The sequence below is a fragment of the Thunnus maccoyii genome, chromosome 1 (assembly GCF_910596095.1).
Source record: "Thunnus maccoyii chromosome 1, fThuMac1.1, whole genome shotgun sequence".
In the NCBI taxonomy this organism is placed as follows: domain Eukaryota; kingdom Metazoa; phylum Chordata; class Actinopteri; order Scombriformes; family Scombridae; genus Thunnus; species Thunnus maccoyii.
In genome coordinates, this window is record NC_056533.1 from 20,120,689 (window position 1) to 20,146,834 (window position 26,146).

General features: G+C 37.7%; 3 protein-coding genes across 4 annotated transcripts; all 3 read right to left on the reverse strand.

The window, feature by feature from the left end:
* Positions 1 to 1,519: 1,519 nt before the first annotated feature.
* tradd (tnfrsf1a-associated via death domain) lies at positions 1,520 to 11,521 on the reverse strand. The gene is made up of 5 exons (XM_042422064.1): positions 11,420 to 11,521; positions 5,652 to 5,805; positions 5,268 to 5,548; positions 4,660 to 4,807; positions 1,520 to 2,429 (listed from the first exon to the last, which is right to left on the reverse strand). The coding sequence occupies exons 2-5, from the start codon at positions 5,800 to 5,802 to the stop codon at positions 2,131 to 2,133; spliced, it is 879 nt and encodes a 292-aa protein (XP_042277998.1). The 5' UTR covers positions 5,803 to 5,805; positions 11,420 to 11,521; the 3' UTR covers positions 1,520 to 2,130.
* Positions 11,522 to 13,128: 1,607 nt separating this feature from the next.
* Positions 13,129 to 19,451, reverse strand: ogfod1 (2-oxoglutarate and iron-dependent oxygenase domain containing 1). The gene is made up of 13 exons (XM_042410942.1): positions 19,196 to 19,451; positions 17,224 to 17,369; positions 17,084 to 17,130; positions 15,061 to 15,161; positions 14,848 to 14,964; positions 14,680 to 14,771; positions 14,469 to 14,597; positions 14,252 to 14,365; positions 14,101 to 14,180; positions 13,730 to 13,998; positions 13,526 to 13,654; positions 13,383 to 13,441; positions 13,129 to 13,295 (listed from the first exon to the last, which is right to left on the reverse strand). The coding sequence occupies exons 1-13, from the start codon at positions 19,356 to 19,358 to the stop codon at positions 13,146 to 13,148; spliced, it is 1,596 nt and encodes a 531-aa protein (XP_042266876.1). The 5' UTR covers positions 19,359 to 19,451; the 3' UTR covers positions 13,129 to 13,145.
* Positions 19,452 to 21,647: 2,196 nt separating this feature from the next.
* On the reverse strand, positions 21,648 to 25,732 carry nudt21 (nudix hydrolase 21). 2 transcript variants are annotated; one of them, XM_042408387.1, is made up of 8 exons: positions 25,424 to 25,732; positions 24,298 to 24,330; positions 23,869 to 24,069; positions 23,728 to 23,791; positions 23,557 to 23,646; positions 22,829 to 22,904; positions 22,627 to 22,741; positions 21,648 to 22,092 (listed from the first exon to the last, which is right to left on the reverse strand). In XM_042408387.1, exons 1-8 carry the CDS (start codon positions 25,543 to 25,545, stop codon positions 22,071 to 22,073), a joined length of 723 nt encoding a protein of 240 aa, XP_042264321.1. In that variant the 5' UTR covers positions 25,546 to 25,732; the 3' UTR covers positions 21,648 to 22,070. The 2 variants fall into 2 exon arrangements, with proteins under 2 accessions (XP_042264321.1, XP_042264327.1); XM_042408393.1 differs by lacking the exon at positions 24,298 to 24,330.
* Between the last annotated feature and the right edge of the window lie 414 nt (positions 25,733 to 26,146).

Below are 26,146 nucleotides of genomic sequence, written 5' to 3' on the forward strand. Positions count from 1 at the left end.
TTAGAATTATATCAAAAATATAGTCGGATTATCAGTTGTGGAGGAGTAGCTATACAAAAATGTAGAAAAAAGTGGTGAAAAATATTTAAAATACTCAATTATAATTAAAAGTCCTGCATTCAAAATGTTACTTAATTAAAAGTACATCAGTATTAGCAGTGAAATGTACTGTTAGGAAGATTAACCTATATTTTATAAGCTCATCACAGGTTTTGTAAATAATAACTTGATCTGTGAAGTAACTTCAGCTGTTAAATAAATGTAGTGGAGTATTAAGTACTGCAATATTTCTCTCTGAAGTGTGGGGGAGTAGAAGTATCTTTATACTTCTAGTATCTTTATACTTCTACTCCCCCACACATAAAATGGAAAATACTGTGAAAAATAAGCGCAAGCAAGTGCAATAATTGAGTAAATGTAGGCCTACATTTCCCTTTATTAAAAAATATAAGGATTCAAAATACATACAATAAGTACAAAAGTATTATCGGTATTTTTTTTATTATCAAAAAAAACAACCCACAATGCATCAGATCAACTCCTGTCAAAGTATAATTAAGTGTGTTTTATGTAAAATCTCAAAGGTAGAATAATATCTGTTAGTTTCAAGGAGTTGTAGCCAGGATTTTAGAAATACTGAGATCCAACAAAACCCAACCAACCTGAAAAATGATGGATTAACTGTACAAAAGTTTCAGTATTTAAAAAATATTAATTCATAAAACACTTCAACTATATTTTATCTGTATTTTCTGGTCTATATGTTGTTTCAATGCTTTCTCTTCACTGCCAGGTCTGCAATTCTGTTGGAAATCACAAAATGCTTTTTATTTGATTTAGTTTCTGCCTGAAAACAGATTTAATATCAGAATCAGCCTTTAAAAACCCAACATACGTAAGATCTGTGTCACTGTACAATGTAAATTTCTCTTGATGTCATTAAAACCCTTGAAATTCCCAAAAATATTACAGGACATGATCTGAGTGGCAGCTATCGCCGTGGTTACAGCAGAGGCAAAGAGAGATGTGTGTGTCTATCATAACTTATAAACTGTGTATGTTGGGGGTTGTGTCCATACCATATAGCAGTAATAAGTGTATGTGTGTGTGTGTGTGTGTGTGTGTGTGTGTGTGTGTGTGTGTGTGTGTGTGTGATAAAAGCTTCTAATCCACACATCACATCTGGATGGATGGTCAAGTGGAGTAAAAGGGGTTGGGGGGGGGGCTGTTGGGCTTTTTCCAGTGGACCTGAATGAAAACAGAAGGAGCTCAACCTGCAGCGACTCCATCCATCAGTGAATTTCCTCTTTGACAGCCAGGCTGAGATAAAACCTCCACACATACACACCTCAGCTGCAATCTCCACCTATCTGCCCTGGAGCTGCCGCAACGTGACACATGCAGGCGCATACACACATCCAGCGACGGCACCAGTAATCAACACAGTTTAATCATATGAGCATGTGCACGTGTGTGAGTGACAGGCAGTGATGGTAGTGGGGGGGGGTGGGATGAGGGGGTGTTAACACTAAATTACACCTGAGGGAATTTTGACAAAATTATGTTTTCAGTTTTAATTACACTAATGCATCCAACACAAACATGAGGACTTGTTTTTTTTTTTACAACCATTTAATTTGTATGCACCCATTTTGTAGAAAAAAAAAAAATCAATATCCTTCAGTTGTGCAGTCATTAGCAACAAGACACAACAGGTTTCATCCGTAAATCAACATGAAGAGCAGAAATAAAAAGAGGTACATGATGAAATCGATTTAAACAGTGCTTTAAAAACTCACACAGCACACAGTAACAGTGATGACATTTCACCTAAATGAATAATACTAATAATTGAAAAGCAAATCAAGACGTTAAATCACTCAGTTCTCATAGAGATGTTGAAACATACACACACACACACACACACACACACACACACATACACACACACACACACATACACACACACGCACACATGCTCAGGAATGATTTTAAACACAAGGATGGACAGACATTGTTAAAGATCAGACATACTGCATATAAAAAGCAGGCAGGACAAAGTCAACAAATTGAAGACATGACCCCCTTCAGTTTTCAGACTGCTCTGCCTCTGCTGTCGTACGCACAGAGTTACTCTCGTGGCTGTATGTCCAGAATATTTTCAGCCAGGCTGGTGAGTTTGCAGTCCTCCAGTGCTTTGACCAGCCGGCTCAGCTTGGCCGCTCTCCCCTCCGCCTGGATGAATCGGCTGAGCAGCTGATAGGCTTGCTCATACAGCCCTTCTCTCTCGTACTCGTAGGCCAGGTTGTCTATGGCCGGACCCTTCAGAGCCCGGCAGCTCTTCCCCAGGGCCCTCCCTACATGCTTCCACTGACGGCCCACTCCGTTAGAAAAGCTCTGAACATCTGCTGCTGTCAGCATTCGGTCCTCTGATGGGCCAAAGGATAAAGGAGAAAAAAAAAAAACATTAATGTAAACTGTACTTAATTCAGATTACATAAACTGTGGTTTGTAGACGGATGCAAGTGTAAACAGAAACATTTCCCAGAATAACTTTAAGACTGGCTGTGCACCTTCAACTTAAGGGACATAAACAAGATTTTTTTATATGTTAGACGTAAATCGTTATTCTGTCAATAGAAGCTGTTGCTCCATTAAATTTAAGAAAAATGTTTACGAAGCATAAAAGCAGCGTTCATTGATTTTTTGGGGGCACTTGGGGACAGTGGAACAAACTGAAACACAGTACTGACATATGATCCTCTATAAAGTTGTTGTGGCAAACATGTTAGCAACCAGTTTTCTATTTATACATCCAACAGACACTGTTCATTTGGATCCATGTTCGCCTGACAAATAAATGTCCAGTATTCAGTCTCCTTTTAGCTCTGATCTGGTCCTCAACAATTTCTGAGGGACTTATCTGGCTCTTCAGGTCCTAAATGCAGCACTATGTTAACAGGAACGCAGTGGGTTCATCAGAGGTGTTTTACTAAAACCGGCTGCCTGCTGCTGCTACAATAAAGCTGCAGGCCATAAAACCAAAATGATGAGCTTGAACATGCTGAAATACTCTGTAGAGCTGTGAGGAACTGCAGTCGGGGGACAGATCTGTGGGTGTTTATTGCTACAAGTGATCCCTTTTATATCACACAATGTGATCTGATCTATTGTTCATATAAAAATATCAGTTAGAGAAGTTTTAATGTACACTTTTGTCAGTTGATAGTGATAATCAGTCTTTGTGTTGTTTTTAATTAAGACTAAGTGTTTCTAAATGGCCAAACTTTACAAAATATTTGCTGCTTAAAATCAACTTATACATTTTAGTAATCATCACTCGTTACATTTTTTTCCTACTTTTCTTCGTCCCAGTAAAAAGGACAAACATCCTTTTCACAGGAAAAGAGTAAAAATTCAAAATCATTCATCAACTGGTTACCCTGGTGAAGGTAACAGTGATTAAACACTAGGATTTAACCTACAAAGCCGAGGAGGAAATTAATTGTGAGCTTTAGTATTAAATTTCACATGTTGGTCAGCTGTGGTTTGTTTCAACGTCCCTCTGAAGTGAACTGTATTCCTACTTTTACTGAAAATACAAAGTTTCATGTGTTGATATTGAGGTAATTCATATTAACAATTACCTCTAAAACAACAGAAGATACATCAGACTGTTCAGTTTACACATGCAGTTATACTGAATTAGAGAATTCACAGAAATTAATTTGTAGAAAAACATTTTTTCTTCTGTTTTTCTATCATTTGAATTTGGTTTACTAAATATTAAATACATTTTCATAATTCACATTCAGCTTTGAACTTGGGGGCGACTGGCCTTGGAAGACTCAGGGAACAGAAGACCACTGATGAAGAGCACAGACTGTGTCCAACTTTACAAAAACTGAAACCAAATCTTACGTTAGCTAAATCCAGCAAAAATAATCAATCAATTTCCCTTTGAAGGTATTGTTTGTAGTGGCTCATCAAGTAATGTTTTCTTTTTAATTTAACAATTCAAAATGAGGTTGACAATGTCAAATTAATGCAATCCAAATATATTATCTGCTGGCACTAATCTCCCCCATAGACTGACCATCAATTTATAAAAGGTTGGATTAGAGAGCCATCTGACAAACAGCAATGAATTTACATGCTACCAGAAAATCAAACACAATACAAACTGTGTTCAGTCTTGAAGGAAAAAGAAAACATGAATTTAACAGCAACCTGCATTTAAAAAAGCTGCTTATCAAATCTTAGATGCTGGAGCTTCAAACCAGGGAACAAACGCACCAACATAAAAGAGATTTAAATTCTTTTTAGAAAAATTGTGGTAAAAAAGAGTAATTGTCATCATTACTAGCAAGTTTCTTATCGTTACAACTTCACTGTAACATGCTCTTGAAATGAACCAAAACCAACAGGCAGTTTGTAGTTAATATCTTACATACAGAAACCTTTCAAGTAGCCGTTACAGTTTCCTACCGATTCATTACAGCTTTGTGGTTCAGGTGTATCTAACAGAAGGTATCGAGCATCTTAAATTGAAGAGAGAAATCTTTTTATGTGTTATACATGGCAGTTTAATCTCCATTGTGACTCTGTGAAGGACGCACTAAACAAAACTCAAAAGTGAAAACGGTCGTCTCGACTCACCAAACACTCTGTTCTGAAACTTGAAGCAGTTGCTGGGAACAGGAGACTCTTCCTGTGTGAGGGGGGTCGACAGTGGGCCGGGACCGAGGGCCTGACTCGTCAGCTGCTGCTCAAGATGATCAATCTCTTCATCACGCAGGCGCTCCGGCTGACAGAAAATGACAAAGATCACTTAAATGGAATAAAATGAATGAAAACATTTAGCGGAGAGCTCAATCAGACTCTCTGTGTTCTCCAGACTCAATCTCACCTGTAAATTCATAATTTCACATGACTCCCATTTACACTGATTTTCACTTTTATCTGTTTTAAGTTTTCAGCTGTGAGAAGCTCCTCTATTTAATTTGTGCATTGCATTGTGAGACAATTAAGTACATCGAGCATACTCAATCAAGCAGGTTTTAGCATTAGTACTAGTTGTGCCCATTGACAGATGTTCCCACCAGTTGGAGAATCAATTCTCCAATCAGAGAACAAATCAGCTAACAAGAACACAACGTCAGGCTGAATGAATGAAGTGAAACAAAATGGGAATTCAGTCTGATTATCAGGCTCAGTACCAACTACTAGAATTTATTTTTTAAATATTGGAGCTGCCATAAGTTTACCTGTGAAAGGTGGATGTGCTGTAGGCAAAGTTCCAGCTTGTCCAGACAGAAATCCAAGATGTGTGTACCGGCCTTGAGCTGGGTTTCCACAGTGAACTCTTGGGGCAGAGCAAGAAGCCGGCAGGCGTGCTGGGAGAGGGACTGACGCACCGCTCCGGTGCTGTAGCTCTCGAGGAACTGCTGACATGCCGCCACGTCCACAAACTTCACCTCCACCCCCAGAAAGGGATCAGCATCATGGACCTTTAGTATCTCATAACCACCCAGACCTCCTGCAGAGTCTGACCACGGAAAACAGATTAATGAACGTGACATCCAGAAAACATGAATGTCTCTTCTATCTTAATATGTTTAATAGATCCAAAGTAGAAAGTTGGTGCTCACCTATAAGCGTCAGTTTGATGACTTTGAAAACAATGAACTTTCCCTGTTTGTCTTTGTAGAGTGAGAGCAGGTTCACGCCGGGACAGAGTGACTGCAGAAACATAACTGCACATCCTGTCCATGGTCCACGATCCACAGTCTTGTCTGCCATTCTCTGAACACAATATGAAACATACATGATTCCAACGGACTAATGAGTTAAAGCCAAAGAAGGTGGATATTCCTCTTCATTACATCCTATATAACATCGATTGGTGGAAAAGATGCTGACTTATCTCGTGTGTCTGCAGCTCTTCCCTGTATGAGAGATGAGCCTTTAACTTAAGTAGTCTGAGTCGATGTTGAAACTATAACTGAAACTAATCAAATCCTCTGAAGGAACGTGTTTCATTGCAGGGCTCGACGTTAACTTTTTGAGTCACTTGTCCTTCAGATGAGTAAATTTACTTTTCACTTGTCTGGGTAAAAATCACTACACTTTACAAACAAACAGTTGGAAGCATCCAAACAGTGTCAACATATAAATAATTCAATTTATGAATTTGATTAAAGTCATTACTTCCCTGTTAATGATCTTTTCATTTGATCCTGAATTGTGAAGCATTTTGTTAAGTCTGTTTCAATATGAGCTCTATAGATTAATCATTGATCATCGTCCTGACGTTTAATAATGATGATTGACAGTGTTTCCACTAGGATTTTTCAGGGGGGTTGGTAGGCCGCCTGAAACTACTAGTTTTGTCACGGGGCAGGCGTGTCATGGATACGTGGTGTCGACTGTCGTCATAGAAGCGGTTGTCCATGTCGCTGTATTTCTCTACACTGAGCTGAAATGAAACAAGTGCACATAAATTAGGTAAATCAATATTAAATAAATATCAACAATATTTACTTACAACACATAAATAAATGTAGCCCTTATGGATGATAGATGGACCAATCAGTCTCTATCTTAAAAACAAATGTGGAATCTCACACCGTCTAACCCTAACCCATTAAAATAGATCAATGTTTGAAATATAATAAAATAACAAAACTGAGTTATGGGGAATTAATTTGCTCAAACTTAAAGCTAAATCAAGACAAGTTTGACTGATAGATGAATCAGAATTTTGTGTTTCCTAATAACTCTGTCACTTTTAGTGCTGTTTACAACAGTTACTGATGTCAACAACCTTTTAATATTAATGTAGCTGATAGTTTGGAGAGCTGGACTACTGATGTATTCCCACTGTATATCGCTTGTCCACATTACTGTGATTAACAACATACAAGTTAAAGTTTTGCTTCATACTCTGTCTGATTTTTAAAAGGAAAGTTTTTACATTTTCAGGGTGAGCGAATGAATCAGACAGAAGTACGGAAGTATCGCAGGATGTAACGTTAATGGTGTTGAAAGAAAAACAAAGTAAAGAAAATAAAGAACTGATTCAGGAAGGAAGAAGGTGCGACTGATTCGAGATTTGAAGAAACAATTTAAGGATGAAAGAGAAACACATAGAAGCAGCCTGGAGAGAGATGAACAAATCCAAGGCAGGAGGCAGAACAAACTGGTAATGTCTGACTTCCACCTGTTTCTAGATGAATTACTGTCCTGTTATTATTTTTAAAAGCACAATTTGTTACCCAAATGTAAACTAAAGGAAATCCTAACAAACAAAACTCAAAGCACAAGATTAAAACCTGCTATAAAAGGATTAACAGATCTTTTAATAAAAGGTACCAACACTATACAACAACTATATTAATATGTTTTCTTCAGCTGTTAAAAGGTTGTTGACATCAGTAACTGTTGTAAACACAGCAGTAAAACTGACAGATAGGTTCAGTTATAGGGAAACAAAATCCTGATTCATCATCCATCTGACTTATTCATCTATAAGTCAAACTTGTCTTGATTTGGCTTTAAGTTATAGACAGTGTGAGATTCCACATTTGTTTTTAAGATAGAGACTGATTGGTCCATCTATCATCCATAAAGGCTACATTTATTTATGTGTTGTAAATAAATATTGTTAATATTTATTTACCTAATTTATGTGCACTTGTTTCATTTCAGCTCAGTGTAGAGAAATACAGCGATATGGACAACCGCTTCTATGACGACAGTCAACACCATGTATCCATAACACGCCCGCCCTGTGACAAAATTAGTAGTTTCAGGCGGCCTACCAACCCCCCTGAAAAAAATCCTAGTGGAAACACTGTCAATCATCATTATTAAACATCAGAAGGATGATCAATGATTAATCTATAGAGCTCATATTGAAACAGACTTAACAAAGTGCTTCACAATTCAGGATCAAATGAAAAGATCATTAACAGGGAAGTAATGACTTTAATCAAATTAATAAATTCAATCATTTATATGTTGACACTGTTTGGATGCTTTCGACTGTTTGTAAATTATAGTGATTTTTACCCAGACAAGTGACTTTTGTACCTGGACAAGTGAAAAGTAAATTTACTTGTCTTAAGGACAAGTGTCTCAAAAAGTTAACATCGAGCCCTGCGATGCAAACTGAATATCTTTGGTCCATTCGTCGGACCAAACAAGCTGTCACCTGTTACTCTGGTAAACTGTGGTTGGTATATTTCACCATTTTCTGACCTGTTGTAGACTAAATGATGAAAAAAGATCAATAGATTAATGGCAGTACAATACAATATTAAAAAAAAACAGATTATGACAGATCTAGCTGATATTGTCTCAGTTACACAACCATCAGACTCTGAACTTAACATGTGATGTAATAACTAATACATGTTTCCCTTCATCTGAGCCAGAGGATATAGTTTCATATCACTTCAGAACAAAGTGATGAGACAAATAAATCTGACTGTCTGGACCAAAAAAATGTTTCCTCCTGGCGTTGAAACCATGTATGTCCTGGTTGTGGCCTCACTCCACCTTACCCTTTTTTACCCCAACCTCTTTTTGAAACCCTCATTACATAAAAACATGTTTAATCTCAGTCCTCCCCTCCCCCAGTCCAGCCCCTAACTCCTGTACTCTGGATGAACTACCGAAGCCTGCGAGCTCACTCTTGGTGTTGTCTCCATACACAGGATGCGCAGGGCTCTGCGTGGAAAGAGCATCCTTTGAGCTGGATTATATGCATGTCCTCATATTTCACTAATACACAGTATGCTTGGCCACTGGGTCTACAGGAATCTCCACAACTTAGCCAGTATGTAATTATATGCTATCCTATCTACCGGTACTCTGGAAGTATACTGTGAGATTAGTTCACCAGCTGTATGAGGATTAAGTGATCATCAGGAGCTTAAAATATATCATTTAGCTTTTGCTGCCAAAAGACAACCTCTAGTATTCCCTGGACAGTCAGGTTGGCTGACATTTGGGTGAAAAAAAAATGGTTCTACACAAGAATAAACCTCCAGAAATTAGTAATTTAACATCTTTGTGATGGAGTGATGCTTGTTTCTGTGTTTTTTACTGTTTTGTTTTTTTATAACTCCAGATGTTAACGTCACAGACCCGTGGAAAACAGACTGGATGAGACTCATGTAACATTTAATGTAATAACTTGTAGTGCTGCCACTAATGATCATTTTTAGTATTGATTATTTATGATTAGTCTAAAATATCAAAATATATTGTGAGAGGAGCCCATCACACTTTCCCACATTCAAATGTGTACATGTACAAAGTTGTTGTTTTGTCCAACCAACAGTCCAAAACCCAAAGACATTTCATTTACAACGATATAAAACAGAGAAAAGCAGTACGTTCTCACATTTGAAAGGTAGGAATCAGTAAAAGTTTGGTATTTTTTTGTTTGATAAATCACCTAAACAATAAGTAAATTATCAAAATTGTTGGCAATTAATTTTCTGTCACTCAGCTAATTCATTAATCAACTAATCATTTCAGCAACAACAAAATGTATGACACTATTTAAATTATTTTTTTTTAATCCAGGTAATTTAGAGGCAGTATACATCTCCAAAAGTAAAATAATTTTCACACTTTTTGTCCACGTTTACTCAATTTAAAGGTCCTGCACACAAACACAGATGTATCCAGTTACTGAGTAATTAGATATCTGCTCGTGTATTATCAGAGTTATTGTAATTACAACTTCCTGACTTGTGAATAGTGTCTGTTATATCTGAATTATATAATTCTTAGTGACTGAAAACCCAACAAACAAGGACGCTTCACATCAGCCAGAATACAATGTTCAAGGAAATTAAACCCCACATTTAATGAATATAGTGTTATATAGTAACAGTAACAGTCTTAGTAGCCCCCACAAAACCAACTCTGCAACTCATAAACATGGAAATCAGGATAAAGTTGGATGAATATAATGGGATTTATATGATGTCACAAAACTCATGTACTACTATGATAAAGGTGTATGTTTTACACAACAGGTGCAACAAAACTAACAGGACAGTGAGGGAGACGTCAGTCAAGCACAGTCTGTACAGTACAAACACACAGTCCTGAGAGGCGGTTTAGTCTGGCAGAATAAGTGAAAACACCTGTGTAGGTGGACCGCTGGTGCCTTTAAAGGACGGGTTCACAATTTTTCAAGTCTGTCTTAAAACAACAGTCAGGTGCCCAAATGAACATTGAAACATTGAGATCCCTTCATAATGCACTTACAATGTAAGTGATGTGGGCCAAAATCCACAGTCCTCCTCCTGTGCAAAAATGTATTTTAAAGTTTATCTGACGCTAATATGAAGTTTCAGTCATCTAAATGAGTCAAATCAAGAAGACATCTTTCAACTTTACAGTCTTTTTAGTGCCAAAGTTCCTCTTTTTGTTACTGTACTTCAACCGCAGCTCAACAGGGAAAAACTGTTCGAGGAAACACAAAGAGGGAATTTGATGCTAAAAAGACTGTAAATGTGGCAGATATCCACTTGATATGACTAACTCAGACTGCTGAAGACTCATATAAGTTTCAGATAAACCTTTAAATACATTTTTGCACAAAATGACTGTGTGGACACACAGTGTGTGGACTGATTACAGAGAGGAAAACCTCTTTCTGTGTTCATATGGACACCTGACTGTTGTTTTAAGACACACTATTAAAATTGTGCACCTATCCTTTAAGATTGGCTGCATCTGTACAGTAAAACTACTGTTTTATTTACACATTTCACATTGTTTACAGTGTCTAGTGTTACTTTGTGTATCAAAACATTCCAAAAACCAATTAAATATCGCTAAAATATGCTTTGGAGTATTTCTAGAGATGCACTTTTATACTGTAACTTAGGTACGAAAAAATATAGCCAAAATACACAATTTTTCACGTTATTTAAATATAAATTTGAGGAAATGTTATTATTAATAATTTAAACAACAGGCCTAACTAAAGAAGTGGTTGCTAAGCGACCCAGTAGAGCAGGAGGTGATTAATGGTTAGCGCACGTACAAATAGTTTACCTGAAACAGGTTTTAGTATTATAAGGGTTTTATATTGTGATTTGACTACCTGGAGACAGCACCAGTACACTTAATAAAGCTTTTAACATTTGGAGAGTAATGTTAAGAAGATACGGGGACTTCGTGGGTTTGGTGTGAGAGTAACTTTAAGTTGGTGTTAGTAAACCTGACGTACAGTGGACACAACTGCCGTAAATCGTCCAGATACAGTTACACAGTTAAACAGACTGTACAGCTACAAGGCGCGGGGCCAGGCTGACGACGTGGACACTAACTAATCCCTATTTTGCTTTCGCTTTAAAGTCATACTTCGTTAAAGTCGACATAGACTTACCTCAAAACTTTGTGATATTGTTCGGAGACGCTTCCTCCTCGGGGATCACGTCCACTAACACGGTAAGATTTTCCTCGCCTTCCATTGGCTGAACGCACACCAAGAAACGCTCTGATTGGTGGAAATCAACATGCCGGGAGAAAATAATGACGGGAAGGAAGTGATGTTTTTTCTTTTCTTTGAAGTGGGAGTCCATATGTAGGGCAACACATTTATATATCCATACAGAGATATACAGCTTTAAAATTCAAATACTTAAATCGTTATCACTTATGTAAGAGGGTAAAACTGATGAGAGTTGAAACACTTTATGAAATAGAACAACAAGGAAATGGTGGAGAGCCAAATCATTAATGGTTATACTAGTGATACTGTCATTTCTGAACAACATACTGTCAGTTTTAACAGATATATACTGTAGATTTTTACACCTTACTGTGATTCAGGCTCTTACTGTAGGGATTTAAATTATTTTATTCATGTTAACAGCTGCTGAGAAAACTAAAAATGTAATGTAAAGGTCTATATATGCCATTGGCAGGAACAGGAGCATACACAGGAACATACACAGTAGCCTACTGTGCACAGGTTTTAGGTGCTAAAATAATGACTATATATAAATAATGAATAAATAAAGCCATAAATATTTTTATTTATCAATTAACTTCATACAAAGTTCAGTAAATAGAAGAAACCTAAATGAAATCAATATTCAGTGTGAGCACGCTTTGACTTTAAAACAGCGCCAGTTCTGACACCTGCAGTTTTTCAAGGTACTTGGCAGAAGTTGGTTGTTAGTCAAAACCTTTTGTAGCTACAGTTCACTCTTTATGGGGACAGTTTTACATGATTGTTATGGGGAAACTCACTTCCTAACTAAAAAGGAACTAAGGGATAACTTTCAATAATATACATTTTTCCAAAACATGTAAACATTAAGTTTGTAAATTTGTGCATCTCTTTTTTAATCTCACCACTGTCTGACATAAATGTCATGAAAAGATATCACTATTATTCTTTCATTTAAACTGTTATTTTCCAGCTCAAACTCGATCTTACAGATGAAGAGGACCCAAGGATCTTTATTCACAGTTCTTACATGAACCAAACTGTTTACATTTTCATGAGCAAAGCTTTTTTTTTAAATATAAATTAACCTGTATTTCAAAAACTTGATTTTTTTGATAACTGATAATCTTCACCAGAATCTGTTTAATGAGTTAGTTAGGACAGGATTACTTAAAGATTAGAGTCACAAAGACTGCTTTACTTCTCTTCAGTCAATAAAATGAACAATCCGTCTCATCTGTAAGCAGAAAGTATTGAATGCAGCCAACTAGTCCCACCCGCTCCTTGTCTTGTCACCCATATCCTCTTCTAGACTTTCAGAAGGCTACAGGGTGAACTGCAATAACAATAGCAGTGCCAATTTCAGCAAAATATTCTGCTTGTATTTGCAATAAGAAAAGAATGGACGTGTTCTGAAAGGGAGCTATGACTGAAAAACCTCAGCAGACTTGATTGTACGGCTCAGTAGTTTCTATTAAACAGAAAAAAGTTGCAAGTGTCCTTGAGCAAGAAACTGCACCTGTCTTAAATGAGAAGGCCAGGACACCGTGGATGTGTGTGTCCTGTTCTTAGGTTGAAATTTAAAATGTACATAACACCTAAGATACAAAAAGCTGTCAAAAAAAACCCCACAAGACAGATGAATATGTGAACATATTTATTCGTAATACACAAAAGAGAAGTCATAAAACGCTCTGTCAGCAGAATCACAACAGCTTTTGTGGTTGACATGTTTGACAAATTTGAGGGTTTCCTTGTCTCTGTAGACCAAGGCCAGTGAGTTATCCTCTGGATACACCGTCAGCAGCTGTGAGGAGGAGAACAACAAAGTAATTATGACTACAATATTGCCTCCACGTGTACGTCTGCACTTTATACTGTGATTTACATTCACCTCCTCATCCTCTTCGTTAGCAACATAACATGTGAAGCCCCCAAACTCTGACTGCCAGTCTGAAAGAGTCGAGTTTAAAGAGTCTTATCAGTTGCAATTATTGATTGACAATTGAACTGTGTGTCTGTGTGTGTGTGACTAACCTGCACAACCGAAAGGCAAAACGAGGTCCAGAGCGTACTCTGCCCGTGCTGCTTCTCCATCATGTAATAAAGTGTAGCCACCATGAGACCATCGACGCAGTTCACCGCAACATTCAGGTGTGCTGAGCTCTACAGAACACAGAGTTAAAAACAGACAAACACAGATGTCTGAAGATCTGAACAAACACATTCACACATACACACCTGAGTCTCTGCTTTTATTTGCTGATGCTGCTGCTGCTGCTGATGATGATGATTCAGTCGAAGACCCTGTGGCTTCTCCATCGCCTTGCTCCTTCTTCTCTTTCTCTTCATCTTTATTCTCGTCGTCGTCATCATCAGCGGGACACAGGTAGTGCAATCGAAGGCCAGTAAAGTTGGAGAGAAGCAGGAAGAAAGCCTCTGAACGAAGCAGCTCCAAACATGCACTCACACACTGAGGCAACGTGTCCAGAGAAGCCACGTCGTAGCATCTTAATTCACACAAATACAGACCGTGGAATCAGTCTTAAATATTCTCTCCAACACAAAGCAGATAATGTTAACAAGTTAAATGACGTGTGAACCATCCCCACCTCTTATTGGCCGGACTTCTCCTCGTCCACTGAATCTGAGCAAGTCGTAGTGCTTCACTCACTTCTCTGAATTTCTCCTCCTGATGACAGACACATGATCAGCCGGCAAGAAAAAGTGGAAACAGTCAAGGCAGAAAAAAAGAGAAGTTACCTTGAGAAAATCTTTGAGCTGAATTTCAGAGCTATCCTCAAACTCCTCCTGAATCTGCTCTTGATAGGAAATATCCAGGTATACTGGATTAACCCACTCCAGCAGCAACGTCTCCTGTGATTAACGCACAACAAACACACGTGAGGAGGATTGTAAGCTGTGCCCTAAAGATAGTGAAATAAAACTGTTTGTTTAAAACAAGTTTGACCAAACGCACGTCTCTCGGTAAGTGCGGGTTCCGAGGGACGGGGGGCTCTATGTGGCGCGGAGGACGTTCTAAAGACGGCCCATGAAACCAGCCACTCAGAGACAGACGACACTTGTCCTGCGACAAAACCTCCGCCACCTGGACGAACACAACACGTGTCATTGATCTGCAATCGCCGCCTCTTCTTTGAGATTAAAAGGCAGCAGGCGGCTATTCTTACTTGATGAAAGGAGACGGGAGAAACTTCGAAGAGGACAAGTGTGTTCCAAGAGGGTACGAGCGACTTCACTATACTCTGGGGTTGGAAATCACCTGATGACAAGAATTAAATTATTCAAAGCGTCTGTTGTCTAAACACACACACACACATACAAAATGGGAGGCTCACTGTTTGTCGTGTAAAGATCCAGCGTTCCCCCGTCACTGCTCTGCCACGGAGGCACGAGATACAGAATGAAAGCAACGCGCCTCCCCTCCAACTCATCATCATGACACAAAAGAACATCTAGAAATGAGAGAATTTTCTTTATATTTACAAATGATTAGACATTAAAATGCATCATGAGGGACCTTCCTTCTGGAGTTTTAGGACAAACCTCACCCGTGTATTCATATCTGGCACAAGAAATATCCACCGTAGGCTCCAGTTCAACCCCCAACACCTCCCCAAGCCAGGAACGGAAACGCCCAAACAGTGCTGACCTGAAATCAGTGATACAGAGATATTTGTGTACTGCATTTCATCCCGTCTTGGATTATACAATGACAATAATGCTGAACTTTGAACTCTGTATAAAATGATAAACGTTGGAAGCCACACAGACAGATTGTTCTGCTGTCTAAACCTAGCATGACATTTTTGACATAAATAATAGATGATCCCCAGAGGAAGCCGCTATTGTGCATTTAATTACAGTATTTATTCACCAGGGGTGTGTTTCTTCAGTATGTTGAGCACCATATTATCACAAATACATATTTAGAAGAAATTACATGTTGCAGTTTCTCCAGTGTAAACACAGCTTGTCATAATCCTAAAAAAACTGTACATCTACATAAAGGAGATGTTTTTACATTATTTTGCTATTTAGGTAATGTAGGTGACACAAAGGTGTTGATGTGAATACAGACTTGACACCTCGCTCGTATTCATCTTGATTTACACGTTGAGATCTTAATTTTTCTCTGACTTGGCTCCAACCCTGAACTTCTGGGCAGGCTTGGCAGCTCTCACTGTTCCATATTTCTACAAAAACAAATTTGTATCTAGGTGTTTATTTGAGCTCTCCACCATTTACACGGCTGTAATGATTAACAGTGTGTTGGCCTTGAATTCACTGCCAAGTTCAGCACATAATCAGACTGAAGCTGAAACAGAATCAGCTCCAACAAGGATTGTATTGACTTTATTGTGCAGATTGCATTCAGCTGCTGCCATTTTCCATTAGGTTTACCGCACAGTCCTGCTTTGCCAAATGTTAATGCTAACTTTCAGAATCATCACCACTTAATGAAGGATGTGTACTAATTAGGTAGCAGACGTAATCTCTGGCTCCACCTGGTGGAGCTGATAAATCCCAAAATGTCTTCAGCATTTCAGTCTTGTGATTTCTATCTGCCAACATAAAACAGCTTAACCTTCTTAACATTTAGAACTTTAACCAAATCAGAAACTGGTGAAAAAGATACAGATTTAAAGCTCTGTCTGTTGCCAAATTTAAAATGTAACTCCCTAAAAGGAGCTCTGGTAAATGCCTCTTGAATAATTTTGGACTATATGAGGTAAAGGAATGACAGAAATAGACTAAGTGTCAGACATAATATCTGTGCAGCATTTGCAGCACTGAGATCAGCAGCGACTAACAACAGTTTTCCTGACAGTTTAAGCTGCTCTCTGCGGATGAGCTACCAGTGCAGTAAAAGTGCTTCAAAGTAAAGAAGCTCATTCTGCCAGGTAGAAAGTATCTGTAAAAAGTAACTATCAAATGTACCTCATTCTGTCAGGTGGAAAAAAGCCACAAAATCAAAACAACCCACCAATAACATCACCTGGCATTAAAGGAAGGCAGGTCATTCTGTCAGGTAGGAAAAAATTTGGATTTTGACAGACGACCATTACTGTAGTTGAAATGTCCATCCACCCGTCAATCATCTATACTAATTGGGACTGTTGGAGGAAACCTGTACAGACATGTGTGCTTTAAATAAAAGTAGGTCTTTCTATCAGGGGGACACTGAACCCCAAAGTGCAAAGTGTGTGTAAAGATTCAATGATTGAGTGTTTAAAATTGATCAACTGAATGTGATGTAATGTCAATAAGAACATACAACCTAACAATTTAATAACAATATTCCTAAAAACAAATCAGATTTTTTTTTTAAATCAAATTATGGATTCAAAATTAATTGGATCAAATCAAGCTTATTTTCCACCTGACAGGATGATAAACTTACTTTAAAGCACTTTATTTACACTTGCAGCTCAAATTGTCAGAACTCCAGACATCATCCTCACCTTTTCTTTATGTGTATTTATTCTGTTACTCATAAAAAAAATCCCTCACAGCAACAAACATAAGGTCTGTTAAATTATTCACATACACAGACAAAGAATACAAGCTCACCTCAAGGCTGTGATGTGTGGCTCCGTCCTCTTCCTCAAGTCATCTGACTGCACAGGAACACAGTAAAAATGATAAGAGGACGACGACAACAACAACAACAACAACACAAACCCACTGGAATAAATCAGATTGACGGTCACCTGTTTGAATTTGTACAGATCGTTGGACTTCTCGTGGAAGTTGAGCCCCAGCAGCTCTCTCTGCAGGTTCTCTACGAAGGTCTCGCTGCGGATGAAGTTCTTGATGATGCAGTGAGGGAAAGGATGGCAGTCCAGCTCCACATCCCCTGTTCAACAATAACAAAGGATTAGCTGCTGACAAATAACTACAGCCCCACCAATACTCACTTTTTTGAGGCTGATACTGATTTTTGAGAGTATTAAAAAATCAGATACAATTGATTTCCCAGTTTAAATGTATTGAAATATTTTCTGGTACAAATCCTCCACAGCAGACCATACAAGTAAAAAAAAAAAAACAGAGCAAAACAATAAACCAATATATCTATTTAAAATAATAATAATTCTACAAATAGTCAAAGGTCAACTTTAATTATTTTAATCATTTTTAAAACAAAAATGACAAAGATTAGCAGGTTTCAGCTTCTCAGATGTGAAGATTGAATGTTTTTTTGGTCATACATGACTCTTAACTTTGGATTTTGGACTGTTAGTCGGACGAAACATCTGAAGACGTCAGCTGCGGGTGTGAGGAACTATAATGGATATTTTTCACTACTTTTTGACATTTTACAAACAAGATGATTAATTGATTAATCAAGAAATTAACAGGTAGATTGATCGATAATGAAAAGTTAGTTTCAGCTCTAAAGCACCGTGACAGACCTGTACTCAGCTTGACATTTTACTACTTAAATATAAACTTGTCAGTGCTCAGAGCTTTTAAATGGAGACTTCTGAAGTACTTCAAACATTTCTTTAGCATTTCTGTACTGATGTTTCTTTGACTTATCAGTCAACATACAGCACCAGTCAAATGTTTAGACACTTTTTCAGTTCTTCATTATATTTAGACTTGTCAAATGGAATAAAGGTTTCTCTGAAGTCTCCTTGTTAATCTAATCCAGATTTGACAGTTCTAAATATAGTGGTTTTTGATCTGGACCTGGTCTAATGTGGTCTGGAGGGAGATATAACAGTGAATTCGCCCTTTTTGTGTTTTCATAAGATTTCATACAGGTTTCACAGATCTGAACGTGGGTTTAAACAGCGTCAAGGTTTTTGCTGCGATGTCTAACAGTTTCATAAGTGTAAGTGGTGCAAAAACGAAGAATCTGCCGCTAAATATCATCATTTATGTTTCCCCTTAACTTTCCCCTTAACCCTGACTCGGAAGCTGACTTCATCATCGTTAATTTGATGTTATGTGTAAAAATAAATAAGTGATTGTAAGTTCAGTTTCAAATGCAAATGGAAAAGCTTGTGTATGTGCAATATGCTGTTTGTGCTTTTGTGTAAGAATGCCTCAACTTGTTGATGCTGGCATTAAATAATTACTGACTATTTCACAGAGCACTGCTATCCTACACTTTGTGTACTGGGATTGTTACTGAAAATGACTGAATAAGCAGCCTTGTCCCATCTTACATTATCTACATCCTCACCTCTTACAACCCTGTTCATAGTCTCAGATCTGCAGAACAGCTGTTGCTCTTTTATGCATTTATTTATTCTTATGATTTGTATTCATTGTCTCTTATCTGTATCTATTTCTTTTGAACTTATTCTAATTTGTGATTGCATTGTAATTGAGTATTTTCTGTTTTTATGTCTGTGAAACACTTTGTAAACTTGTTTTTGAAAAGTGCTGCATGAATAAAGACTATTATTGTTGTCATTATTATTATGGCACAGCCACACTTTGAACATGTTTAACCAGCCGCCACTGTGGAAACATTAAAACCAGGTCAAAGTGAAGATCAGCTGATCATTGTTTTGTTTTTGTAGAAGTTAAAAACCAGAACAGAAAGTTTTACAATTAACGTTACTGTATCCAGCTGTCACAGCCTGACAAGTCTGTGATCTCTGTCTGTCTGTCTGTCTGTCAGTTAATGAAGTTTCATGTCAGTGTTTTGATGTCTTGTCCTCTCACCGTGGTCGTAGTGAGTCCTGCGGCTCCACGCCTCCTTCACTGCGCTCTTCACCTGCTCATCTTCCACAGCTGAACACAGATGTGCTGTCTCTTCACTCGTCTTCTTCTTCTTCTTCTTCTTGTCCGTGTTTACACTCTCGTCTTGTCGTCGTTTGGAGCTCATCGTAGAGTTTATGAAGACAACTCTGACAACACTCTCCGTAATAACGTGGATGTGAAATGTGCGTCGTGCGTCGCCGGGAAATGACGTTATGATCGTTGTTGTTTTTGCCCCGAGTTCAGACTGTCAGGCAGCGTTGGAAAACTGAGAAATTAACTATTAACTTATTAACATATTTGGTCCCACTTAACTGTTTGATTTATTTTGTTATTGACCTCTTGTCACCTTTTACATGAGAACATTTGGATTGCATTTTAAGATCAGTGATATTAAATTTCCCTGATTATTTATGTTTTTCACAAGTTCATTATCAAATGTTGAGTGCAGCCTTGTTTGCACTCAAGAATTAAAAGTAATCTATACTTTAGTCAAATCTCTGAGATGTATGATATACATTACTCAGTGGTTTAACTTCTGAGTGATTAATATTATGTGCTCTCACTTCATCTATTTTTGTTAACTATTGGTTCATTTGTATTTTACACTACTTGTCTGTCCATCACATACTGTATGCTGATGAGGTAGAGATGATGGTCTCTACGACATTGAAATACCTTGAAATACGTAGCCTCAAGAAAAGGAAAATTAGCTATAGCAAAAAAACCTCTCAGGCCAAACTAAGGACCAAGCACCCACTGGTGGGTGGGATTATTCCCATTTGGCTCCCACAACTAGACAACTAGACCACCTCAGCCCAATATACACTCCAGACCTGCATGAAACATGCCTGGGACATGCTGACTGTCATCAAACATGCTTGATATTCATGTCACTGACTCCCTTAGAAGACGTTTTCCAATTAAACATGTGACTTCAGGGTCTTTGTACTAATCTGGGATGAGTCCAAATGTCCACCTCTCTCAGATTCACACACTTTAATGTGCTTTCTCTGCATGGTTATGATGATTTGTTTTCACTGACTTGACTAAATACTAATAGTATTTAGTATCATACAGTACAGATGTGATCTCTGAACAGGATAAGCAGTTTAGAGAACTGATGGATGGATATTACATAATGATATGCAGACGACATTCAGGCAGTGAGCAACAAAATGTCCATTTTATTAACCTACATATGAAATATGAGTATTGTGCTTCACTGGCGGCAGGAATACCTCTGTCCCCAGGTAACATCGGATTTCACAAAGCGCTGTTCGTACACACTTCTGAGCTCACATTTTCATTAATCACATCAGTGTGTGATGCATTCTGCTACTAAGTCTGTTTTCATGCTACCAGTGAGGGGCAGCAAAGTAAGACATTTTCTAAATCAACATACAGCAGCTTTAAACTTCTGTTCCGATGTATAAAATATGTACTAATGTTGGCATTTGGCTCATTTGGTCATTAATATACAACTGATACATTACTAGACAATGATGATTTTCTACTAACATGAATGAAATGGATAGTGCATCAATGCAAAAATTAACAAAAAAAAAATAAAAAAATCCAACTATCCATCACTTTTTCCCAAGATGTCATCACAGCTGTGACAGTCTTCCAATTTATTATTTCAAGTAGCATTTCATGTGTTTTGTGTTGCACTGAGGGACAACGGCCTCCATCCACACTGTACTGAAAACACTTAAAGTGAAGACAAGTCAAACAATCATGTCCATTTCTGTCATTTGTCAAGTACAAAATATCCTAACATCAATGTTAGAATCTGTGATTGCAACACAGCACAAATCTAACCTTGACATACAATGACCATGTGATTGATGAGGCTTATTGGGGATTTATTTAGCTGCCTGTGAGATAAACTTCAGAGGAAAGCAAGTCAAGGACTCTTCTGACCAAGATGTGCTAAACATTTACATGTTAAAACTGGAGAGCCGAGTCAAATAATCATTTCCACCAGTTTGGCTGCTCTATCAGCACATTAACATTTTAATCTTGTGGGCTTCATCTGGGAATAAACTGCTGGTGATAATTTCCTCCTCTGTGGGGAAAAAGGATGAGGTGATTCACCATGTTCAGATGAAATTTATGACATGATCTGTACCTGCAGGTCACCTGACTTTCTTTTGGCAAATGTACATCTGTCTCCAACAAGAAATAAAAACATAAAACAATATTTTTGGGGCTGCTGTCTGTACTCAGTGTATCATTTCTTTTCTGTGCCATTTGATTTAAATGCAAAGTGTTTTTATGAGCATTAAAACTTCCTGTTGTGACTTTGATGAACAATTTTGTATCACAATCTTTACTTAATTATAGGCAAAATGTCAGAATCTGAAAATCACTTTTCACTTTGAAACTTAATAAGTCAGCTGCTCACTTGCTATTTAAATTTTGTAAAAACAATTTCAAATGACTTTTTTATTAAAAAGAAAAAAAACATAGCATTGTTACAGGTTAAAATAACAGGAAACTCAATGTCGTAGTTTGTTTAATCAAACACTTTCCTCTTCTGAGGGCATAAAATCAGATTCTTAACACACTAGAATATGTACTTGCATACTACAAAAACTATCAGTTTTTAAGATAAAAAAGAAAGAAAAGGACACATGACATCTTCATGTTCTAACAACAGTATAAACAAACACCCCTGTGGACTGTCAATATTACGGACATGACAAGCTTTTCTTATGTGAGAGTTGAGCCAGAGATGAGAAGCATGTTTTCACCTCCTTGTCTCATCTTTCAGTCTCACTCAGACACGGCTGCACTCACAGAGACAGCCAGACGTACCTCCTGCTCTCTCAGGTTAGTTGTAGATGAAGTTGAACCTATAAAAAAGGAATCGTGATTTAAAAACTCAAGTTTACATTGAGACCATTTTCACAATTTTATCTATTTTTGTCATTTTCAGTTTGTTGGTTTTTTTTAAATTTCCTTCCTTCTGCTGTTTAATTTCAGAGTTCCTGCAGGAGTCTTGCAGTCTTTTATAAAAACTACATAGAAAAGTGTAAGCAGGTGCACAATAAATGTTGTACAAATTATGTATTTATGCATCCAATCACTGTAAATCATTTGGTTGTCAGTCATACGCTAATGAAAACGTTCCGATAAAAAGAAAAATGTTTGACTTAAAATAACAGAATATCACAAAAAATAAGCACGTTTTTAAATTTTCAAACTATTCCTTTAACCTTCAGATAAGCCAATAACAACAATATTTATTCATGTCCTTCAGGGATTTACATTACTTTTTCTATTCAGCTGCTGTGACAATGAACAGTAAACTGTTTCAGTTAAATTTAGACTATTCACACAATTACCAAACACACATATGCAGAAGTCATAAACAATATAAACAATACCTGCTCAATAGCTGTGGTAGACTGGAAATGATGGGTCCATATCCAGGGGCGTTGTCATATAGTTCAAACAACGGTGCCGCCACCAGTTTATAGTTCTTGGGGACAGCAAACAGCGCTGTAGAAACATGAATCATTTAATTCTACTTACGTCTGCCTTTTTGTTAATCAAATGTTTTCCAATGTCATTCTGTGATATACTGACCTTTTTCCTGCAACTGAACCAGGAACAGCTTCTTATGCTCCTTGGGTTTGGTAATGTGAGCTGGAATATACGGGTACTGCAAGACATACCAGTTCAGATCAGTTCACATTTGCATGTACAGGAATATAAAATATATCTGTATGTTCATGAATGACCGACTTCAGCGTGGACTCTGCTGCTGCTTGAACAAAACAACCAAAGTGCAGAGAGACACTGAGATGACTGATGATTGACACACTGGTAATGTGGCTTCAGAGACTTGTGTTTATTTATTTTTCAGCCTGGATTTATGATGGTCTGACGTGTTACACTGACTTCTAATGTTTATGCTACTAGTAAAAACTGTCACTTTGACTAGCAGAGAGTCATTCTGGATGTCAGATTTTGATATACTTTCTCCTTCCTCTCATATTTACATTTACTAAGTAATGAAAGTCAGAGTGACCAAGACCGAGTCTAAAAATACATAAATCTATAAAATCATTGCAATTCATACAAATCTATGTATTTTTGACTTTATAAATATATTATCATATATTATTGACTTTACAGGGTTTGTGGACATATTTCAAACTCCACTAAAAGGTAAACCAGATGCTGCTGAAATCTCTCTTAATACTGATCTGTGAAAACTAAACTGTTTTTCAACATAAATACAAATGTTTATCAATAATTTTATTTCAATTAATCAGAACTTCTTACTGTCTCAGCCAACTGGATAAACTAACCTGTGGAGGCTCAAAGTTGGGGCGCCACCAGTTGCCGATACAGTCATCAATCACCCAGTCCTGCTTCACCCCGTCCTGCCGTCCGAGGATCTAACATCCAGACAAAAATCAATATAAACTCCACAATCACCACGGCAACAAGTAGCTGAAATTGTGTGACGATGTAGTCACCTCAGTCATCAGGCGTTTCAGACCCTCCACCTCGTCTTCTCCGGGACTCAACTCTCCGCCGGGCCTGCAGGAGAGAAGCAAAACCATCAAGATGACAGTCCAGGAAGAACTGAAACAAACCTCCGAACATTAACAACTCACAGTTTGAAGAAAGTGGTGCCAAGCTGCAGCAGTAAGACATGAGGCAGCCTGTGTTCATGGACGATCAATACTCCCTCAACTGTCCTCCTCATTCCCATCTTGTCAAACTCCTCCCGCATCCGCTGGAATCTGGCGGCCACCGAGCTGTCCTTCTCATACAGAGGCTCCTTGGTGCCGAATGTGTAGTTGGTAAGAGGGTAACTGAAACACGGATACACACGAGAATCGTTAAGCATGACGAGATGTCACTTCAGTGTGGGTCACACACCAGTATAAGATATGCAGTATAATAATATATTATTGACAACTGAGAATTATTTTCATCATTTTACATTTTTTTTTATTAAATCAGTTAAGTCTAAATAAGTCTATCACAATTTCCAAACAGCAATCTAAAAATATACATATAAAAAAGCAGAAAATCCTCACATTAGAGAGGCTGGAGCCAGAGAGGGTGAGTTTCTTGAAAAATGACAAAAAATTACAAGGTTTTGATGATCAAAATGAGAAGAGTTCAATCAAATAATTCATTAATCCAGGCTTTTGACTGTCATAATTAAGCAGCATGTCTTCAATGAAATCTCCTGCTTTTAAAAGCTGCATTGCAATTAGGGCACAAATGATTAGTCCAGTAATTGATTAGTCAATCGAAGGAAAAATAATCAGCAACAATTGTGATACTGGATTAATCATTCACATAACTGTTTAAGAAATACGGCAACAGTTTACTAGTTCTACTTTCTAAAATGTTATTATTAGCTAGTTTCTGTGATCAATTATATAAAACTGGGCTTTGCACTTTGGTTTGTTGAATTTCTGGGTTTGGGATGGTTGACTTTAGGAAATTGTGATGAGCATTTATATTACTTTCAGACATTTTAAAGAGCTAACCGATGAGCTCTTTAAGGCTGCAATTATCAATTAATGTGTCAATTATTTTCTTGATTAAGCAATTAGTCGTATGGTTTATAAAATGTCAGACAAATGGTGAAAAATGTTTCCCGAAAAATCCAATGAGACGTTTTTAAATGTCTCATTTCATCCCAGCGAACAGTAAACAAACCAAAGATATTCTTTTATATATATTATATTCATCTGAGAGGCTGGAACCAGAGGATTTTGTTTGTTTTCCTCTTTAAAAATGACCAAAAACAATTAATCAATTATCAAAGTAGTTGCAGACTACTAATTGTTGCAGCCCAGATTAGTTAATTATCAAATTATACAGTTTTCTGATTCTGAACTAATGCAACTGTTAAATAAAATGACCCACACTTGCCTCTGACTAACACACTTGACCATTACATTAACATTAATGATGCTTTTCTAAGCTTTCCCGTATCTAACTTCACTCCAAACTCATATTTTTGGAAAGCAACCACATTCAAGCCCCCAAAACATGCTCACAGCATAAACACTGAGTCACAAACATTGTTTTATCTGCGATGTGATCAGTTATTCTAATAAACCGACTGTCGGTTTGCGTTGACTAATCTTGAGGCGCATTTGAAGTCTGTTCCCAGCTGTTTGTACATTATTGTGCACATGAACTCACAGGTTGATGGTCCTCTCCAGTGTGAGCGGCTTGGCAGGCCCGCTCATGTATTTGTTCCCAAACTGAACGGCCCCGCCGCGCGGCCAGCCGGTGGACGAGCGACTGGGAGGCACCACTGACATCTCTAACGTGAGCAACGGAGAATTAAACCTTCCTGCAAATGCACCTCAGATCGCAGCTGGTTTGCAAGTCGCTGGATTAGCAAGACAGCAGCAAAGCAAATTCAGAGGACTACCGTGAATGCTCCACAACAATTTGTCTACCGACGTTTCCCCCTCGGTCCTCCGCTTCCGGGTGAAGTGTGTTTCTCTCTGCTTTCCCGCCAGCGACACCTGCTGGTCTGGATGATGGAAAAAATACAACAAGCAGATTATAGGAGGTGGGCCAACCCTAAGAGGGCTCCAAACAGTTTCAGGGCTCAGTGATTAGAAGTGATTGAATATTACATTATTTATTACATTAGTTATCAACAGGAGATCAGAAATATAGTAGTTTGGAGGAATCATACCGCTTTTCCCACTTTCCCAGAGTCAGAAATTGTTAAACGCTGTAGGACAAACGTTTTATTTTTGTATTTGATGTAGTCTGAAGTTATGTAAAACAGAAATAGGCCTATTAGGCTATCTTGCCTCAATTGTTGAGTGTCTATGGGATCAAATAACAATCATGATGCGATAAGCATCCAGGAATTGAGCGAAACTAAGCAAGTAAACTAATGGTGGG

Coding starts and splice junctions, on each gene's coding strand:
- tradd (XM_042422064.1), bottom strand. CDS start 5,802: ATGGCAGACAAGACTGTGGATCGTGGACCATGGACAGGATGTGCAGTT. Junction 5,549..5,651: donor CATCAAACTGACGCTTATAG/GTGAGCACCAAC, acceptor TTCCGTGGTCAG/ACTCTGCAGGAGGTCTGGGT. Junction 4,808..5,267: donor AGCACATCCACCTTTCACAG/GTAAACTTATGG, acceptor ATTTTCTGTCAG/CCGGAGCGCCTGCGTGATGA.
- ogfod1 (XM_042410942.1), bottom strand. CDS start 19,358: ATGAGCTCCAAACGACGACAAGACGAGAGTGTAAACACGGACAAGAAG. Junction 14,965..15,060: donor TGCCAGATATGAATACACGG/GTGAGGTTTGTC, acceptor TCTCATTTCTAG/ATGTTCTTTTGTGTCATGAT. Junction 13,442..13,525: donor TTTGCCTTTCGGTTGTGCAG/GTTAGTCACACA, acceptor CGACTCTTTCAG/ACTGGCAGTCAGAGTTTGGG.
- nudt21 (XM_042408387.1), bottom strand. CDS start 25,545: ATGTCAGTGGTGCCTCCCAGTCGCTCGTCCACCGGCTGGCCGCGCGGC. Junction 22,905..23,556: donor CCAACTTTGAGCCTCCACAG/GTTAGTTTATCC, acceptor TATGTCTTGCAG/TACCCGTATATTCCAGCTCA. Junction 22,742..22,828: donor GGTTCAGTTGCAGGAAAAAG/GTCAGTATATCA, acceptor ATGTTTCTACAG/CGCTGTTTGCTGTCCCCAAG.